Raw genomic sequence first — 21,489 nt, forward strand, 5'->3', positions numbered from 1 at the left:
GGGGAAGTAGGAAAACCCCTAATCGCTTCACGTACACAAACCAGAGTTTTAAAAGCGCTACCGTTAACACTCCTCTGTCTCTTTCTCCTTCACCTTTTCCTCCTCCTCCACCTCCACCTCCACACCACCACAACCTCCTCCTGTTCCTCCACTTCCTGCTGCTGCTGCTGCTGCTCCTCCTCCTCCTTCTCCTCCTCCTCCTCCTCCTCCTCCTCCTCCTTTTTCTTCTTCTTCTTCTTCTTCTTCTTCTTCTTCTTCTTCTTCTTCTTCTTCTTCTTCTTCTTCTTCTTCTTCTTCTTCTTCTTCTTCTTCTTCTTCTTCTTCTTCTTCTTCTTCTTCTTCTTCTTCTTCTTCTTCTTCTTCTTCTTCTCCTCCTCCTTCTCCTTTTTCTTCTCAGTCCTCCGTTCTTGACCTCCGCAAAAAGCACCACCACCACCAACATTACCGGAACAACCACCACCATGTCTTCATGTCCTTCCAAACGTTGTAGCATTTCGTCACTCTATTTATCTAATCTACTAACCTCTTTTTTTTGTCTTTTCACACGCTTGGAATAATTATTCTGAATGGCCACCTATAGCACTTGAAAGAGTCGAACTCTTCTGTTGAGTATTTCGTTATTGGAGCCAGTGGCAAAATAGAAAACGACACTAGCAACAAGAATAAAGTACCTGAAGGGAGTTCGTTGTTTTTCTGGGCTGACTACAGTAAGGGCGGAGGATATGCAGTGGTACACGTCGCGGTGGATAACATGACGCTGGTGTTGATGGATTCTTATGGAGATGCTCTTTACAAAAGACAGCTCTATCCTCGTCAGTCAGTGACCTTCAAGTGAACTCTGCTTTCTTTCGACTGTTTGTTGTAAGCGTCACGCAACGCTGTTATTCAAAGATGACTGAAGTGTTAGTTATGTAGCATACAAAATATAATATATAATAAAAAATAAACGTGACACAGTTAACAGTCTCCATCCATTGGACTTGTAGAAACCTTTCTTTGTAGCCTAGGAAACAGTCAGTCAGGCGCACAAACACCCGCCTGAAAAAACTGAAAGAAAATGATCGATGTTTGCACCCCTTTAACAACATGGCGTACACAGTCTTACAGGAAAACCGCGGTTTTTATCGCATAGGACATAGTAGCTTCAGATCGTCTCAATTCAGAACATTTTTTAGCTGTATTGTCGTGTCGCGTGACAACAAGCGGATTTCTGTTCATGCGGTTATCCCCATCATTTTGTCAGGTTATCCTAACCTGAAAAAGTTCGCCTGAACTCGCTTTGCTGCTCAGCCCTTGGAGGATACAATTACAATTGCTTCCTATTTTGTGAAAATGTGTTACTACACAGCACTAAGTCCACTTTATTTCTTTATTTTTACCATAACTGATATGTGGTTTGGAATAAACCTCCACCTCTCTAATAAGCCCCCGTTCTAGTAAGCCCCTCGTAAAAAGCTCTAGGAAAGAAATAAGCCTCCCCACCGCCCCCGGTAGGAGCCTAACAGGGGGGGGGGGGGGGAGCATTTAAGATAAATACCATAGCTTTTTAAAATAACTTTTTAGTATTTTTTTTTCTGAATGGCGGCCTATAGCACCTGAAAGAGCCGAACTTCCCTGTTGACTATTTCGTCATTGGAGCTGGCAACATAGTAGAGAACGTTACTCCCAACAAGAACAAAGTTCCTGAAGGCAGTTCGCTGTTTTTCTGGGCTGACTACTTTAAATTCGGAGGATTTGCAGTGGTACACGTCGCGGTGGATAACATGACGGTAGAGATGATGGATTCTCTTGAAACTTCTCTTTACAAAACACAGCTTTATCCTCGTCAGTCAGGAAGCTTCCAGTAAATTTTACCTTCGATTCCTATCCGGACAAGTCCAGTTCTGTCTCACTCTCTGCACGCCTAGCGTCACGTGACAAATTTCAGACGTCAGATGGAAGTGAAAGAGACAACCGAAACTGGAATAAAAACGTATTACTTTGGATACGAATTATTGTGACTTCTTATCTTTATTGTAACTTCGCGTTGTAGTTTAATAATGATTTCAAGCGGTTCGTACGTACTGCAGTAAGACACTATAAAATAGCTTGCGGATAAAAATACCGTATTTACTCGAATAAGCGCCGCGGCGCTTATTTAATTTTTCGCGCCTCAAGTGCGGCGCTTATTCGAGGGCGGCGGTTATTTGAGGGCGGCGCTTATTTAAAATTTGAACGCCACAAAGAATCTAATCTTTTACAGTAATGGAAAATAACGTCCTTTGATTGTCAGTATTAGTCTCTTGCTTAAAGAGAGGTGGCGCTAGCTGTCCTGGCAAAGTTCGCGGCCTTCACAACATTTACAGGACTACGTATTTGTAAGAATGTTGGATAGAAAACTAATGGGCGAGCGGAAAAACAATCACTTTGAACTGCAAAACATCGCTTTTGATGGAAAGAAATGTCCAAGTTTGTTTTAGAGTTGTTCTGTGGTGCTGTTTTTAGTTGAACGGAATTCCTCGAATAAGCGCCGCATCGGGACTGCGGCGCTTATTCGGGGGCGGCGCTTATTAACTTTTTTGTCCCAAATGCGGCGCTTATTCGAGGGCGGCGCTTATTCGGGGGCGGCGCTTATTCGAGTAAATACGGTACTGGGGAGCAAGATCACTATCTCAGATGGGGGGAGGGGTGGAGAGGGAGAGGGGGTACCCAACAGAGTTTTACTCTGGGAGGTTCCACGCCGAAGTTCAAGCTCTTAATTTTTATACCATTTTTTTAAAGCATAAAAAACCTTTTCATTCACAATCAATGTAATGGTACAACTTTATCCCTGCATCCCTTTTTAGTCTAAACTTCTCACCTGAGTTAACGTTTAAAAATACTTTGTCTAATCAGGCGTTAGTTGCGTCAGTTCGAAATATTTCGTAAGGCCCTTATAAACAGTTCAATAACATTTTCTCTACCCTTTCTTATACCAGTTAACTCGAAAAATCTCTACTGTTTTATGTACTTGCGGCCTGAAAAAGGTGTCACTTTCGGGTGGAGCCTCCGCCTATAGTCCATTATAATATAGCAGTCTAATCGAAGAGCTGAAGTTTCGTGGAGTGGGAGGGTGGGGGTGGGGGAGTGGAAACTTCGTCTCCTTTTACACAACCCCTTTCCCCCAAATTCAAAAAAATAGTGCCCTTCACCTTGGCTTGCGCCTGCTACTTAGGCTATCAGTATTCAACTAGAGAGCTCTGGTGATGCAATCACTAATAGCATAAAACACAAAATGAAAGACGAGAAATAAAACTACGATGAACTACAAATAGCGGTTTCCACAACCCCAAGAAGCAAATCATTCAAAGGGGAGGTTCACAATTGTTTTGGAATCCGATTTGGTGAGGATCACGATTTTTAATTTAGTTCCAATATGGGGAAGGGTCACATTTTTTGAGCCCACGTCTTCGGAGTTTTAGTGGCTCTCCCCCCAGATCGAGCTTTGAAGTCAGATTGAAAAATAAATGTCAGTATGTAAACTTTACGCAGGAAACAATCTTAACCATGGCTAACGAAACTCACTAATGCCAGTTGCTTTAGACAGCTGGAAGCTACGAGTTTGTATCAGCGCGCAAGTCACGCACAAGCATACGATCCTCATCTTCTCTCACATTTAGGACTTAAAATTATTTGTCCTGATCAAAGTTGTTTGGAAGAAATCCGAGACATTTTGGCTAGCGCTAGTTTGTTAATGAGGCTTGTTATGCGCGGAATTAGTAATTAAATCAGTGATAATTAGACAGTTCAAATAACTTATGTAAACCCTCGGCAACTTTCACGCAATATTATCAAACTCTTAATTTCACCTGCTTTTACTCAGTAATTCTTACTTTGTTTCTCAGAATTATTAGGAGCATAAACCGTTATATATCTTTACGACGAAAATGCATCACAGCATGAAAATAGAGATTGACGGAAAATTAAAGGTGGCTTGGTTATTAAACTTTAAGCTATCAATTGAATGTTCTTAAAATTCATTAAACCCCCTACTTGGTATTTAAGGAACTAGTTAAAATTTCTATCATGACCTGTTAAGAAAAAAAAGATGTGGCCACAACCTGCATCCATTACAGTAACAATAGGTTAGGTGAGCTGTAGTTTGCTTAAAAGTTTTTGTCTCTTTAAGCAATCTTTAAACATGAGTGTAAAGCTGGCATAAAGGTCAGCTTTAAAAATGTAAAGGTAGCGTAAAGTTGATTAAATTCCAAATTTATTTTACGCCAGCTTTACTTAAGCTTTACACCACAGTAAAATTATGTTTTCATGCTGTGCATGTGAATTAACGAAAAGTTATTAAATTTTTTAATAACGTCCTTGTTGAGTTACCGTTTCTATAATTACAGCAATATTTTAATATCACCTCTTAAAAAATCAGTTCGAAAATTTTATTTTTGTCCCATAATAATATCGTCCAAAAATGTCAACTTTCACACTACCGAGTTCAAATGAGCTCGGGAAAAATCGTTCTTATTACAGACCGAAGGGTGTTATGTTCCTAACTGTTAAGTTATTGTTAGGGATTGTTGGTTGCTACCGTCGAAATTATATTACTGATAAATAATAAATGAAGATTCAATAAAGGAGAATAAACAGCGTACGAAAAAGGTAATAACATTATTTATTTTGCAAGGACTTGAACCAATACGAGTGCCCATTTATTAGGTGAAAGCGGATGCCTTAGGGATCCATCGATATTAAAATATATTGTCTTCTATATTAACATACGAGCAACCTCAGTAAACATCTTTTTTCACCTGTTATCTCGGCCGATGAGCTAACTTAACAGCTTTATTCTTTATTGCAACGTCCAGCGTTCATTTCAGTGCAAAATATGTACGTCTGGATGTTATTTTTTGTTGGCACGGCTGTATATGGAATCAGTCGTATTTCAGAGCTCGGTTTGAAAGCTGTTAACTTTGCCAGGCCAATAGAAGGATGGAAGCTGAATGGCAGCGTGATAAACGAAAAAGAAGTGGATTCGGAAAGTTCTTGTCGGTTTGAATGCGTGGAGGAAGAGAAATGTCGGTCTTGCAACTTTGGAACTAGCAATACTGGAAGATTCAAATGTCAACTGAGCGACTCTGATCGATTTGTTGGCCACGCTAACTTCTCGGAGGATAAAAGTTTCAAGTATATAGGAATACAGGTAATTATAAACAAGCTAACGAAACCTTTTCGCAAAACGTTTAAGCAAAGAGAATATTATAAACGTTTCTCTTTTATGCTGTTGATGATTTTTACTGCGCGCGCATAACATAAAAAAATTAATACCGTGCGTTTTTGAGGGGGCTTTCCATCTCTGCCGTAAGCTGTTTCAAGATAGCTTTATCTATAAAATGGCAATCTTGAATTCGAAAAAGTGTAACTGATAAATTCACAGTCAAGGAAAACGCGTTATATACAAATCTTATAAAGCAACATAGAAAATTTCTAGGAATAGCTCCTGTGCATTGCCTGAAGCTTGAAGCTGAGAAGAGCAGACATTTCAGCGTTTTTAACAAAACGCAAAACTGCAGCAAACCGCTGCAGGAGAGGCAGTTACCCATTAAACTAAAGGAGATTTCTGCAGTAAAGTAGTTCTGTTCTTTTCGTTCGGTGACGAGGGACATCAATACGACATTTGATTGGAAAGAAAGCTGGGTTGCAAAAAAAGAGAAAGAAACAACGAAGCAAATTTATCACGAAGTGTATCATTTTGTTTTGTCCAATCCTTGCACTAAGAAGTTTTACTTCGTTTATTTTATATACCGGTAATTAGCGTTTGAAAAAACCTTTAAGATTTGCGTCACTGATGGAAGAACTACCTTCTCCGAGCTAATGTTTTGTGCTTCTTTTAAAAAAGCAACACACGTGCTTCAATAGATACATGCTACTACCTTGTACCGCAATAGTGATACCGAACAAACGCAAGCAATAGGCGAACAAGTTACGATAATCTTCGTCATTTAGCATTAAACGCTTGTTAAGATAACACTTTTTGCATTGTTAAAGAAATATTGGAAGGGTAGTTGAAAGGGCTTGGTCACGGTATTTAAGGCAATTCTATTTCTAAACATTAAATTGGCAGAGCAAAAGTCTTTTATTGGCAGAATCACGGCCACATATCAAACGAGGATGATTTTCGAGCATTGTAAATGAAACTTTCATGCATACCAACTGAGATAACTTGAAAAAGACTGACCGACGTTTTTCAAGTTTACCCGAACGCAATCCCTTTTAGCCTTCTCGAATGTTACCCATCCATGCCCCTTTTGGCCATTCTGTGCTTCTTTTGAGTTCTTCTACAGTAAAAGTCGTTATTGTGATATTTCAGTTAATTCTATGACAAGTTGGTCAGTGTCGAAATTGGCCAAAATTGCGCGACATAGCCCCTTTAAGAGCTACCTTATAAATGAGATTTTGAGGCTGTAGAAGCCGGAGTAAAGTAAAGCAGTTCTGGTCATTACGATCTTAAAAACCTTAACTTGTAATCCGTTAGTTCTACGACATGGTTCAGTGTTATAACATAGGTACACTGGAAAAACTGAACCCTTTACAGACTTGGCTAAATTTCTGTAAATTTAAATTCTACAGACTTTCTATAAAAAGAAATTTTAAGGTCTTCTTTCACCGTCATAATAGAATGTTTGTAAATTATGGTTTTACATACATTTTGCATACTTTTTGTATTTTGTAATAAGACAAAATATTTATAAAATGTCTGTGAATTCTTAGTGCTCAGAGTATGAAGCATTGACCATAATTTACAGACTTGACAAAATCTCTTTATTAAGTCTGTAAATCTACGTTTTACAGAGGATTTGAGTGTTTGCATAATAGCTTCAAATTTTATATAATGTCTGTAAAAGCACATAAGCAGGGCTTTGTAAAATGTATGTAAAAGCGCATAAGCAGGGCTATGTAAAATGTATGTAAAAGCACATAAGCAGGGCTATGTAAAATGTATGTAAAAGCGCATAAGCAGGGCTATGTAAAATGTATGTAAAAGCGCATAAGCAGGGCTATGTAAAATGTATGTAAAAGCGCATAAGCAGGGCTATGTAAAATGTATGTAAAAGCGCATAAGCAGGGCTATGTAAAATGTATGTAAAAGCGCATAAGCAGGGCTATGTGAAATGTATGTAAACGCGCATAAGCAGGGCTCTGCAAAATGCATGTTAGGCCCGGTTCATACGTCGCATATCTGCGATTCGGAAGAAGTTCAACGTCTGAATCGGCTGTCGAATTTCTGCCGCACGTTCGACTAGTCTGCATTATCCGACAGAAATGCGACACCGACTCAAACGTCGAACTTGGCAAAAGTGTAGAAGACCAATGCAAGTCAACACAATTTGCGTACTTACCTTGCAAGCATAGCTCCAACAGAGCGAGAAATATAACCGGATTTTGGCTGAATTTGGTTCGTTTGGTCTCGACATGGGCATTTTGGTCGACTGTGTCTCGCCAAAATACGTACCATGGCTCTGCCAAACTCGCCTGATATGCTATCGAAGATTACCAAAAAGGTACGAGTAGGTATAATAAGCAGGGCTCTGTATAATATCTGAAAAACTAGCCTGCGAACAGGACTCTGTACTCTGTGAAAGTACATAAGTCGAAATCTGTGTTATTTATTCATTTATTTATTTGTCTGCTTATTTATTTTTCAATTAATTATATGTTCGATAAGCTTTAGTGACACATCGCTTTTAGAAGTACCAATATATCGAGAGTTCGCTATATCGAAAACCTCGATGTAACGAATATCGGGGTACATTTTACGTTTGGATCTTCGGATTGTGTTCGTTAAAACGAGGATTTTGTAATATCGCGGATTGTTATATCGTGGTTCTGTTCCATATATTTTATTGTAACTTTGGCCGGCCAGAAGAATATCATTATAATATATATATCATAATATTTATTTATTTATTTATTGTATGCGGAAAGAACATCGCGTCCTATTATCTTTCTGTCTGCTTCGGCCGAGAAGAACTGTTTCCGAAGACCGAACGGATCATGCGCAAGATGAATAAATCCCGGCGTCCTCTCTGGCTCTGACTTTTGGCGGTTGATTCGCAACGGGTCGAAGCATGGTCAAAGTGTGTGTACAAATCCATGTTTAAGAAGTTTTTTACTCGCTAGAATGATAATTTCGTTCGCCTAAAGACAGCTTATCTTCTCGTGTAGCTCCATGGAGTCTTCTATAACCGGATCTCCGATCGTTGCGCCTGTTGTGGGCAAGGGTCTTTCCAAGGTAAGGTTTTGCACAATAGTTATACGAGTTCCCATCAGAGGGTTTCCATGAGGCTTTATTAAGCTTAATATTTTCTAGGTTAGCTTTACCCGGTTTATTTTATTTATTTTATTGTTTGTTTCTTTCTGCTCGTACACTTGTCGTACGAATTCGACGATTCATAAACATGTCAGACATGTGTACAGTGTATGTTTGGCATTTTGTTATTAGTTTTTTTTTTTGCCAATATCTGTTTAAGCTTAAACTTAAAACTTAAACTTAAACTTAAAACTTACTTAAAACTCCTCAACATGTCTGTCTTATTGTATTATTTCCAGATACAGATGTTTAGGGTTGATTGCAACATATAGCATCTATGACCATGTAAGTACAAGACTTAGTTTTGTTCCTGACAATGAGTACTAATTTCAACATGTAAAGTACATTGTGAGCATTGGTACATTTATTTCAATCTCTCTGAAACTCTACATGTATGTAACCAGAGAGAAAAAACATCTTATTTTCGTTCTTGACTGTTCTTTGTGATTTTGTTCCGCCCATATAGATATTCCCCTGCCCCCACTTACTGCCCCTGGGTCTCTGAGGATGGTGATCTCCAAATAAAAACCACTGTATTAATGATCAATTCTAATGCCTTGAGACCTTCCTTTGAACTTTTTTCGGCCCAAATACCATGGTAGTCAATTAGCAAAAGATCCATAACATAAGGAGTTTTATTTAAATGAAGAAAACTTCATTGATCAAAAGGGGCCATGTTTACTTGCCTGGATGTCATCCCCACCTTTGTTTAGGGTCTGGATTATGGGGGGCCCTTTCTTATATAAACAGGGCTCAAAATAACAGCCGATCAATGGACAATGTCCGGAAAAGATGACAATTTGTCCGGACAAAGTTTCAGTTTGCCGGTCATTTTCACCGGTCACATACATGGCTTTGAGAATGATAACTGATGACCAGAAGGGCATTAGAAAGCGATCTGTTCATAAAAGCTGCAGCTAAAACAGTGAAGAAATAGCAAACAAACTATCTAACGAACAGCAGAAATGAGTGGTAGTTTAAAAAGTGCTATTTTCAATATTTTGACTGTTGAGAAATGACACATGACCGAGCTAGAATCTGTCTGGCTGGACAACATGATCGGCAATTGTCCGAAAATTATTTTGAGCCCTGTATGAAGGTCTGGGTCTGCCACTTTGTGGCAGACGAACTTATGCACTGTATTGTCTTGTATTGTCCACACTATGACTCACCATAATAGAGAAAAATATTAACAAGCCAAGTACACATCTGTAGCCCAGACATCCAGATCCTGGATGGCTACCCCAGCATTATTAACTGGCCCTACCTAATGTACCAGTATGAGAGTGAAGCAACTTACCAAAGAACCCAACAGACTTATCCTTGTTAGTGCTGAAACAAGGACTGCATGGTACATGTGAGTGCACTAGCAGTCCAGTGCATTTACATGTACCATTAGGCCACCCCTTCTCCCAATAAATCATATTATTATACATTGGTGTCACCAGCTTGATTTTGATTGGCTATAAGCACGCAGCTAATTCTTGCTTGCTGTTTCTCTTACGTCATACCTACAGACATTAGATTTTACATATGTAGAAGTGACGTCATACCTACAGACAATAGTTTTATGCATTCAGATTTTGCAGATTTTGTGCAGATTTTGTGCGCGCTCTTGTCTTTACAAGTGCAGCTCAGGAATGTGCATAATAAAACAATTATTGGATTCGGTTTTCGCATGATAGCGATAATTATCAAGGCCTCAGTTTCTGTTATCCGCCTCAGCCTTCGGCTTCGGCAGATAACAGAAACTTTGGCCTTGATAATTATCGCTATCATGCTCAACCTCATCCAATAATTGTTAAATAATATCAGCATAAACATTAACACAAGAAGGAGCATGTTTTCCCCTAATTTGAGTACAGTAAAAGCCTGCGATTAAGAACCTATTATTTTTCCAGTTAGCCTAAACAGGTTCTTACATAAAAGGGGTATTAACACAAATTCAGGTTAATAAGGTTCTTAATAGGTTCATAATTTCTGAAAAAAAGTTTCAATATTGTTATAGAGATTTAAGTTGTTTTCCGCCTATTCCTTGTATAAAATTTGCATACCACATACTGGTAAATGCTTACAATGTATGCTAAAATGAAGCACTAATTATTTAGAATATGACATGATTTTATGCATAGTAATGCTTTGTCCAAACTTATTTCCCAAAAGTAAACATTTTTAATCATTTTTAAAAAAATAGAACCTGGTTCCAAATTTGAGGCTTAATATGTTCTTATAAAAATGGTCAGGTATCTACAGTGTTATTTTCAAATTTTAGCCTAACTGGTTCTTAAATGTTTAAGGTTCTTACTCGCAGGTTTTTACTGTACGCTTATAAATGCTAGAATCTTGTTGATTTTGTTGTGACTTTGAATATGTGCTTCTTCTTATTTTGCTTGTGTTTATCTTTATGCTATGATTCTTCTGTCACCATTATTGACTAAGCTGCACTGTACATGTGTGCCATTACTTATGCTTATTCTTGTCATACCATATTTGCCATTGGAAACCAGCTGTAAAGGCCAATTTACATAGTATGATTTTATTGCATGTGACATGGTTGTGAAATGCTAACAACAGGTTTATGACACAAATAATTATTGTGTATAATGAAATTAAACGCTAAAAAATTGGAACGACGTTTCGACCGTTCGACGGTCATTTTCAAGTTAGGTGTTAGAATAAAATTACATGTGTAAATATAGTAAAAGCGCTAAAAATATGTACATACAAACAATAGACAATAAGAATAAAAAGGCTAAAAATGGCTAAAAAATAACTTTGTGCGAATGGCATGCATAGTTGTAAAAGATATAATTAAAAACGTAAAGCAAGCGAATAAGACGACGAGAATAGGAACATTAAAATACCTAAAAATATCTAAACAAATAATTTCGCGCGGAGCGAGTCACTCTGTTTGTTAAGTTTCGGTTTCAGAAGTCTAATAAAAAGCATTTCAAAAATCAAACAGTCAAGCTTGCTTTGGCACTTCCTTAAAATCTTAAAATTCTTCTCGATGTTGTGTGGCTCCTTTCCATGTTGCTCTTTCACGTGATGTCCGATAGACGATCCTTTGTGTTCTTCGATGCGCTGGTGCAAGTGTCGACAAGAATAGCCGACGTAATCTGCATCACACAGATCACACTTATAATAATAAACAGCGCTTTGTTGGTTTACGATGGGCGGTTTCTGTTCCTTCACTTTAATTGTGTCTTTGATCTTACGGCTGGTGTAAACTGGACGGATCTCGGTGTTTATCTTTCGGCTGAGATCGCTCAGTTGTCTGCGTACTGAGTTTGCTGCTTTTTGATCCTTGTACAGCAAAACGATTCTAATAGGAACTTCTCCTTGACTAGGGACCTGCTGTTGTTGAGGACACGCATTTCCCGTTACAACTTTCGCCTCGACAAATTGTCGGATGGTGGTTTCTACGAGGGATTCTGGATACTGTAAATTGCCAAAAACTTGTTGATTCGAATAATTATTGTGTTGTGAAAATCCAACCTACAGCGTACAACTAGCTTATGAGTGTCATAGGCGTGCCATAAGCTTGTCACATGACAAAATCTTACCGTGCAAAGTACAGTGTACCTAAAAGATGTCAGTCATAATCAGTTTGGTGATGGTCCATCAAACCCTGTAACAGATTTAGATACATGTACATGTATATGACTGACTGACTGTGACTGACTGACTGACTGACTGACTGACTGACTGACTCAGGGACCGCGCAGGAAGAATTTGAGTGGAGGGCTGAAAGTCAAACCCTGAACTGAGTAAACTTTGGGGGGGTCCGTGGGAGTACAGGGCATGCTCCCCCGTGAAATTTTGGATTTCAAATTCACTTAAATACCGGAAAATGCATTTGAAATGAGATGTTACCAGAAGAAATGAAAACAGAAAAGGCAATTTCACTTCATGTTACAAAATCAATTACATGTACCATTAGAGTGGGCTTGAAAACAAACCGTATCATCTTATAAACTTAACCCATTTGGTGGGATCGAAATGACCAACGATGAAACAGGCCTTAGCTTTTAAGTCCCCTTAAAAACCAAGTTTTTGGTAAAGGGCATAATCCTGTAGTAGCCTAACCTCGACTACCCGTAACCATTTTCAAATAATAACCGAAAACCTTAAAGACAACTGTCCGCATTTCCTTTTTTATGTATCTACGTTGAAGGCGAGTTTATTTTGGCTATAGTAACTGCTGTTACTTTCGTCCTTTACAAACTAAATCAATAATATGGCTTCCAGAATCGAAATATTTTAAGTAATTTGTCGTTTGTTTTTTCATTCATTATTTTCTTTCCCTTGTTACTGTAAAAAAGTGGGGGGGCTAAAGCCCCCCTAGCCCCTTCCTCTGAGCGGTCCCTGTAGACTGACAATAAGAGTATATCTTTATTGTGCCTTACACTCCAAAATGAAGGTATTGGTTGAGTTACAGTAAAGGTTGTATAGCAACTACCGGTATGGTAACAAATTACTGAACTATAACATGCAATGAAATTACAATGCAAACTACAGTCGAATCCCGATAACTCGAACCTTCAAGGGAAATCGAAAAAGGTTCGAGATATCGGGAGTTCGAGTTATCGAGGGTAAAATTAGCAAGAAAATGACCTGAAGGGGAATCGAAAAAGGTTCGAGTTAGCAGGAGTTCGAGTTACTGAGGGTTCGAGTTATCGAGATTCAACCGTATGCCTGACTGATTGACTCACATTTTGTTGTTATTGTAAAATGTTTGTGCTAGTCAATTTGTAACAAACTGCTCTCCCTTATTCAATTTCAGATCCCACATTCAATTGCTGAATTATCTTATGAACTGCAAGGGGAGTTGATGGCCTTTCAATCAATGTTAGTCTCCACCCAAGAGAAAAGAACCTTTTAAGGACATATGAGTCCTGTTCATGAAAATAAGCAGAGCTCATATGTCCTGGCCTGGTTTACACTAGCAACGCAAGCGCAAGCGCAAGCACAAGCATGATCGCGCAAAAAGGACAAATTTTGATCCTTGTGTTTGTGCTTGCTGTCAAAATGAAATACGCTTGTGCTTTTGCTTGAGTCGAAGCCATTTTCACGAAAAAATACAGTGTAAGAGCTGTTATCCTTGCACTTGTGAAAACCAGGCTTAACAGTTGGTCATTGGACATTGGCCGATCAAAATTTGTTCATGTCTGACGAAACGCCAAGTTTGGTCGGACATGATGTCCGGACAATTCATTGCAAATCATTGTCTGACCAAGATGGTGTCTTACTTGGACATATGTCCTTTCCAGAGAGAACAAATTATTTGCAGCCCTACATGAGGGAAGTTGAAAGAATTAGATTAGTTCAAGCTTAAAACAAAATGCATTGTATGATACTGCTAAAAGTAGTTTGTATAGTGTGATCGTCCGGGTGAGAGTAGTTCTGAGAAGAACTGTTGTTGGTGACTGACGTTTCGACAACCTGAGTAGAAGTCATCTTCAGAGTCAAGTGAAAAGTTGTTGTCAGTCGATGATGTTATAAGTCTGGTTCGTTGATGTTGATTGGTCAGTTAAGCCGTGATGTTATTGGCTGTAAGACTCGTGTTAAGTTTGTCAACAGTAATTGGTCAGTTTCAATCCGTCTATTGTCAGTCAAATTAAGTTGTTCTGTTCCGTCTATTGTTAGTCAAATGAAGTAGTTCTGTCAGCGTTTCATTTGTCGGTAGTGTTTACGTTGTGAATAAGTCGTTTGTAAGGTGCCGGTAGTTGTTGACATCTGTTAATAGGCGTCTGTTCTAAGTTTGTGTACCAGCTTTCCAGAGTCAGTCATTGAAAATAGTTAGTACTGTAGGTTAGGCATTCAGCAGAGTCCCAGTCGATTTGGTGGTTAGTAAGCGACTATTCCCTACATCAAGGGCACTTCTGAAACTATTGCGCAGATCCTACAACCCTACAATATCCGTGTAGCTCACAAACCTATAACTACGCTACGACGTTTACTGACCAACATTAAAGACAGAGACCAACCCCTAACGACAGACAGGGAGCGATTTATAAGATCAAATGCTCTAACTGCCAGGCCTCCTACATCGGAGAGACCGGTAGAAACCTCAACACGAGACTGACTGAACACAAATGGGCGACAAGAAATGGTGATGTCAACAATCACATTTCTGAACACCATCGACCGACAGAACTACTTAATTTGACTAACAATAGACGGAACAGAACAACTTAGTTTGACTGACAATAGATGGATCGAAACTGTCCAATTACTGTTGACAAATTTAATACGAGTCTTACAGCCAAAACATCACGGCTAAACTGACCAATCAACATCAACGAACCTGACTTATAATAACATCATCGACTGACAACAACTTTTCACTTGACTCTGAAGATGACTTCCGCTCAGGTTGTTGAAACGTCAGTCACCAACAACAGTTCTTCTCAGAACTACTCTCACCCGGACGATCACACTATATGAACTACTGATAGCCCTGGGTTCAAACCATTTACTGTACTGCTAAAAGTGTTTAGACTAGATCTATCAAGCAGCTTACGTTAAGGTATACATGTATATAAATACATCGATGCTCACATGGAAGTATGAATGTACCGGTACATGTAGCATCATACTCACATTCACATATTTTATCCGTTGAAGAAAGCTTATAGGTTTAAAACATGCTACATGTAATAGATATTTCAAATTGTTATAAAAGCATGTTTGCAACAAGTGGATTTTGTTGATTATGTTTATGTATTATCAAGCAGATTAAACTACATGTATTGACAGTACATCTATATTAGAATGTAGGTTGAGACTGATTTACAATTAAATAACATGATAGATTATTTAAATTGTTAATTATTAGAGGGGATATTAATTTGTGTGTTTATGTTATGTCTCTAATAAGACTATAATTAACTATGTTGGAAAACGAGAGGGGTGAAATACATGTTTTGTGAAATCATACTTTATTTTTTTAAATAATATATTGTAATGATACATGCAGAGCAGGTTGTTTTGAAATAAAGGTTTTATGGCTTGCAGTTTTCAGACTACCTTTTTTTATCACGGTCGACTTCCGAATGAAATGCAATGCATGTTGTCATTTCATGAAAGGGTAAATCACATTTACAGTGTGCTACAGCCATTTAAATATATGTTCATTAATTTTACTAATTTGTAAAGAGATTTTATAAAACTGCAAAATCTCTTTAAAAAAAGACATTTTGCAGCCCTTTGAATTGATCTATGGAGTACAGATATTTTACATAGATTTTATTGTTCTGCTTGAAATCTATGTAAAATAAGTACAGAGATTTAACAGAGATTTTATTACATTCTTCTTAAATTTGAAAATTATTTGCATAATTTACAAAGAAAACACCAACATTTTATAGACATTATATGGACATTTTACAGATATTATGCAGAGAATTCGTTAAATTCACAGAGATTTTACAGATGTTACAAAATCTCTGTAAGTGTGCACATTTACAGACTTTGGAATTTACAGTATAAATATATACATTTTATAAACATTTTACATAATTCAGAAAATCTCTGTAAAACTTTTACAGAGATTTTACAGACATGTAATAAAATCTCTGTAAAATAGTTAACAAATTTACAAGAAAAACACCAAGTTTTTACAGATATTATGTCTACAAAATTAGACAAAATTTACATACTTTCTATGAGATTTACAAAATGTCTGTAAGTGTGCACGTTTACAGACATTGAAATTTACAAGTAAAGTACAAAGATTTTATAAAATTTACAGAGATTTTAATAACATTTTGTAAGTCTGTAAATGGTTCAGTTTTTCCAGTGGTAGATGTCTCCAATTGACGACTGTAATATACTTATTTTTTTTTAACAAACGTGCAGAATGCCTGTGAGACAGATACTTCGCTCTGTGGGAAGAAAGGAACTTGTATTCCTAACTATCAGGACAACAGTGCACAATGCAGCTGCAGTGAAGGCTATACAGGGAAACCATGCAGTAAGTTGATGATGTGGTAGTTATACCTTTTCTGGTTGTTTGGACTTAACTAAACGATACTAAAAGCGGTTCCTAACCAACAGAGCCCAAAGGTTGCGCTCAACTCCTTCAAGATGGTTTCACATCCAAGGGCGTGTACACCATCAATCCAGATGGCGGCGAACCATTCCAAGTGTTGTGTGACATGACCACGGACGGTGGAGGCTGGACCGTTTTCCAGAGACGTTTGGACGGCTCTGTTGACTTCTTTCTTGGATGGGACTCCTACAAAAACGGCTTTGGAGATCTAAACGGCGAGTTCTGGCTCGGAAACGACAATCTTCACCGCTTGACAGCCGTTGGTGACGTCACGTTGAGAGTTGACCTGGAGGACTTCGATGGAAACACCACATACGCTGAGTACACGACTTTTAAGGTGGCAGACGAAGGAGATAAGTACCGGCTTTTGATTGGAGGATACAATGGTACCGCTGGTGACTCGATGGCATTCCACAAGTAAGAGCCTAATCATCTCTAAATTATTATCTTAAAGTTGTAATAGATAAAAAAAAGCTTGGAAACCTGTCAAGTAACTGGGGAAATAAAACAATCAGCTTTGGTATCTGGTTGCAGCAGAATGGCCCTTATTTAATATGAGCAGTCTATAGCATGCATGGCATTTTCCACATCCAGTCAAACCTAATGTGCTTTCTGATTCAACTTCCAGCCCAGCGCATAACTACATTCGAACAGACTAGAGCACAACAATGAGTACTATCTCCCCTACTCGTTTCGAGCAGTATTGTGGTTTAGGGGTTGGCAATATACTGGTGTAGTATGTGATCTGATAGTACAGTTGCAGCATCGGGCATACTAATGCCGACATTATAGTCCCATTTTGTGGCACAATGCCCTGATTTTGCACTGTATTTGTTTTCTTCTCTAGTTTTAGCCAGTTTTCCACGGAAGATCACGACAATGATTCATTCAATAATGGCAGTTGCGCTCAAGTGTTCAAAGGCGCCTGGTGGTACAGTGAGTGTCATTACTCCAATCTAAACGGATTGTATCTTAAAGGGTCACATTCTACATTTGCCGTCGGAGTCAACTGGCATCACTTTAGAGACTGGTATTATTCACTTAAACGTACTGAGATGAAGGTGAAGTGACGTTTTCAGCCCAATATTTCTCGAGTTTGGAAAAAGTACTTTTCCACAGTGGTCAAAATGTTTTCGTTTTGTCGTTAAGGTTTTTAGACTTTTCTTGAAATGGTCTTGATAATTTTTATTCCTCTATAAAATAAAATAAATAAATATAAATAAGAATTTTTAGTGGCATTTCCAAAAAGTGGCTCTTAATCCACTGTTCCAGATCAAATTGGGACAAAGAAGTGTGAAACCGGAGATCTCGGAGAAAAACCCTTGTAGCAAGGACATTAATCAACAACAAACTCAACCCACATATGACGCCGGATCCGAAAATCGATCCCGGGCCATATTGGTGAAGGCCGAGTGCTCTCGCTAATGCGCCATCCCTGCTCTTCCCTTTACCCTCATCTCACCTTCATGTCTGTTGTCACAAGAGGAGATAGACCGCTACCTAAATATAAGAAAACAAACTCAGAAAATACCTGTGGATTTGCACATGAATATATTAAAGGCACTGATTAACAACATATTTGCAGTAGACTTTTATTCATGATTTTTATTCCTTAAGGTAAACGTCCAAAAGTTAAACTGCATTTTTTATTATAACTCAACCAATGTGAATATTACATTCTGGAAAACCATAAATCTTCCGCATGAAAAGCTAACTTTTTTCGTGAACAATAGCTATCTTTTAAATACTAGAAATCAATAGCAAAACAGCTGGATTTACCAACGACAGTATATAAGCAACGCGTAAACTGATTCGAATCGATTACCTTAATCACTTTGACGATTACCTTTAGCAGTTTGTATTATGAACTAGTGTTAATAGTATTGAGGTTCGCTTTTCAATATAGAAGTTTTGCAACAAAACAGTTTTGTAATAAAGGTAAAGTTTTGCAATAAAAGTAATCCAGGTGATGATCACCTTTAGCAGTTTGTACTGTGAACTATTGATAATATTATCGAGGTTCGCTTTGAAATAAAGAAGTTTTGCTGAGCAGAAGTCACTCGGTTTTTCTTCTGCTTTGTCGCCGAGAAAGGAGAAGGAACAAGATTCCTGTTCCTCTGGCAGAGTGCAACTAGGGCCGGCTGCCAAGCTAGTGGTTTGATTGAGTTATTCTTCCCGCTAAGCAACGTTCCTAGTGGAGGTCACTGTTTGCCAAGCCATTTATCCTCTCATTCGTCATGAGCTAAAGCTGTTGCCAAGCTCATCAGTACAGGCAAATACAAGTTCAACTAGCCTTAAAACATATCGCTACACTGTAACACTAATTTCTGTCACTGAGCTGTCGTAATAGAAAGTTCTCATCATGCCAAAAAGCAGGACTTAGGGTCTGTTTACATGATTCCGAAAAGATTTTCATTCCGGAACGAGTTCATTCCATCTCCATATATTTCTCTGTATCTGTTTACAGAATACCGGGACGAAAGTCAAGTCATTCCGAAACGAGTTCATTCCGGTTTTCTTTCATTCCGGAATGTAAATTTCGTTCTGGAATGACATTTCATTCTGGTATCATGCAAACACAAAGAGAATTTCGTTCCGAGATGAAACTGCATCTCATAAAACCACATGCGAAGGCCACAGTTTGAACTCAAAGCGAAAAACGTAATAGCATTTTCTGTTTAGCCCTAAAAAGCAACCCTACGGTCAAATTGCTCGTTAGAATTCCATGGGCACAAAAGCATGTTTGCACGAAACCTGCGCCATCTTTGTTTTTGATCTCGCGTGAAAACGCCTTAGGTTGAGCCGGTCGACTCTGTCATGTGAATGCAGAGCGAACTTCATTCCGAAACGAAAATCGGAATCATTCCGGAATCATGTAATTGGGCCCTTACTAAATGAATTAATCTGCGTTTGTTTTGAAAAAGGAAGATGATAAATTAGGTAAAGTGAGACGTGGAGTACGAAGATTCTGTAAAAGTGGTTGCTGGGAAGTAAGATTAAAATGGAAACGGTGCGGTTTTCTAGAAAGTCCGAAGGGACATCCACCTCAAAAGATTGAAATTTTGTTTTCCTCGAAGGGTGAAATTACTTCACCTGCTTTCTCAGAGCTCATTGGAGGTAAATAACTTTCTCGAATCAATTTTCACAAGTTATTAAGATTGTTCTAGAAAATTTTGGATACAAATGTATCAACGGTCTATTGGGTATAGATATCAATGGGGGCCCCCTGCAGGGTTAAAAAACAAAGAGAGGAGCTGTTAAAAGTTTCCAAAATTGTGCAAGGCCAAGGAAGGACTGAAAAAAGTCAAGAAAACTTTGCAATTTTAAGTAATTCGGGACGCTCGACTTTTGACAACTGTGGTATGTGGAAAATTCAATTTTACAATAAATTACTGGTGAAAAGTTCGGTTCCATTAATTAGCTCCGTATGCAAACAAAAATGGTAAAACAATTCGTGGAATCACTACAGGCTATTAATTTTTATCAAAGCTGTTTTATTGATATACCAGGCATAACTAATCGATGATCAATGAAATCAATTAGTAATCAATGAGTAATCGATGGGTAATCAGTTGATTAGTCATTGATTATTGGCGATGATCAATGAGTGATCGATGACTAATCGAAGTCGAAAAATTTTGTGGCCTATCGATTACTCATTGATGACATCGATTACTCATTGATGTAATTGATTACCTATTGATGTTATTGATTTCTCATCGATGACCCATCGATTACTCATCGACTATTATACTGCGCACAAGACACATTTCTTGCTTTCTTGTACCATTTTTTTCGTTTGTGATTTTTTTATCTGTGTTAGACGTATTTTTCTTTATAACTGGCATTCCTGTTGACAAAATTACGCCTTCAAAAGGCCCGGAAATACGGGCAACATTTTTGTTCAACTTGTCTCACAACATTGTTGCATTGCAAGTTGAACGAGTTGTTGCCCGTATTACTACCGCGCGCTCAACTTGTCTCGGTGTTGCAAGTTGAAAAAATTGTTGCAAAAAGTAGAACTCGGTTCTACTTTGTGCAACATGTTGCTGCAACTTGCAACACCGAAATTTGAGACATGAAGGCAAAGAGGCATGAGGCAAAGTCGAGACATGAAGTGCTAATCACGAAAACAGATACCGGTAATTCTTAATTGATTTCACTTTACCCAACTCTTTATTCAATAACAAAACAACTGAACAGGAACCAACCTGTCTGAAAATGAAACTAACAAGCTAAGTACAATGATAAGAATCGACTACGTGGTTATAGATTTTGTTCGATGGATATTTGCCAGCAAAGTAAAACAGCTTCGGCTTAGGGAAACGGCCGGCATAAGCAGTTACATTACGCACCGGAATGAGATGATATCGATGAATAACGAATGAAATCAATGACACATCAATGCAATCAATGGCTAATCGATGCAATCGATGACTAATCGATAACCAAAAATTTTGTGGCCTATCGATTAGTCATCGATTACTCATTGATCATCGCCAATAATCAATGACTAATCAACTGATTACCTATCGATTACCTATTGATTACTCATTGATTTCATCGATGTCATTGATTTCATCGATTAGTTATGCCTGGTGATATAATGTCCGGCAGAACCACTGCCGATCTTCGCAATACTTCCATAGTTTCTTAAAATCATTGACGTGGAACAAAATAATTACTTAACTGTAATCATTGAAATAAAGGAAGAAGTTATTATTTGGGTGATAATGACCAACTGTCTGTCGACCTCAGTGATTAAGCTGACTATTGCAGATAATAACCTGTGCAAAACAATGCACAACACGCAATTTGAGTGCTTTACATTGTCAGCAGGGAATTATAAGTTCAGTCACGACAAAAAACACTATCGCCTAAAACTGATCTCCCAGCAAACAATCTCTTCCTTTAAAATTTGTGTTCTATCCGCTCAGTGAAAAAATACAGCAAAACAAATCAACAAGAAAAAAAACACACACACACACACACGACGAAACCAGGAAACAAAGCAAAACAAAACAAAACAAAATTAGCTGTATCAGCTGGAGCAGGGTAGCATTGTCTTGTTTTTCCAAACACCTGCTATCATACTCAG

The 21,489-nt window shown here is 38.1% G+C and overlaps 2 protein-coding genes and 1 long non-coding RNA gene across 3 annotated transcripts in view; 2 read left to right on the forward strand and 1 right to left on the reverse strand.

The window, feature by feature from the left end:
• LOC144657496 (peroxisomal membrane protein PEX14-like) overlaps positions 1-21,489 on the reverse strand; it is a 307,100-nt gene that overhangs the window by 80,097 nt on the left and 205,514 nt on the right. The window lies entirely within an intron of this gene.
• Positions 4,792-18,384, forward strand: LOC144657501 (microfibril-associated glycoprotein 4-like). Its single transcript, XM_078517854.1, has 4 exons — positions 4,792-5,167; positions 16,199-16,313; positions 16,397-16,808; positions 17,239-18,384. Exons 1-4 carry the CDS (start codon positions 4,853-4,855, stop codon positions 17,459-17,461), a joined length of 1,065 nt encoding a protein of 354 aa, XP_078373980.1. The 5' UTR covers positions 4,792-4,852; the 3' UTR covers positions 17,462-18,384.
• LOC144656454 (uncharacterized) lies at positions 8,101-15,354 on the forward strand. The gene is made up of 3 exons (XR_013571305.1): positions 8,101-8,257; positions 8,575-8,620; positions 13,122-15,354. It is a non-coding gene; the product is annotated as an uncharacterized LOC144656454 (long non-coding RNA).

The sequence above is a fragment of the Oculina patagonica genome, chromosome 6, assembly GCF_052425735.1.
Source record: "Oculina patagonica isolate OP01 chromosome 6, crgOcupat, whole genome shotgun sequence".
NCBI lineage: Eukaryota > Metazoa > Cnidaria > Anthozoa > Scleractinia > Oculinidae > Oculina > Oculina patagonica.

What these genes read in the sequence shown, in the direction of transcription:
- LOC144657501 (XM_078517854.1), top strand. Translation starts at nt 4,853, where the DNA reads ATGTACGTCTGGATGTTATTTTTTGTTGGCACGGCTGTATATGGAATC. An exon ending in TCAAGTATATAGGAATACAG is followed by an intron (nt 5,168 to 16,198) that starts GTAATTATAAAC and finishes ACAAACGTGCAG; the next exon opens with AATGCCTGTGAGACAGATAC. An exon ending in CTATACAGGGAAACCATGCA is followed by an intron (nt 16,314 to 16,396) that starts GTAAGTTGATGA and finishes CCTAACCAACAG; the next exon opens with AGCCCAAAGGTTGCGCTCAA.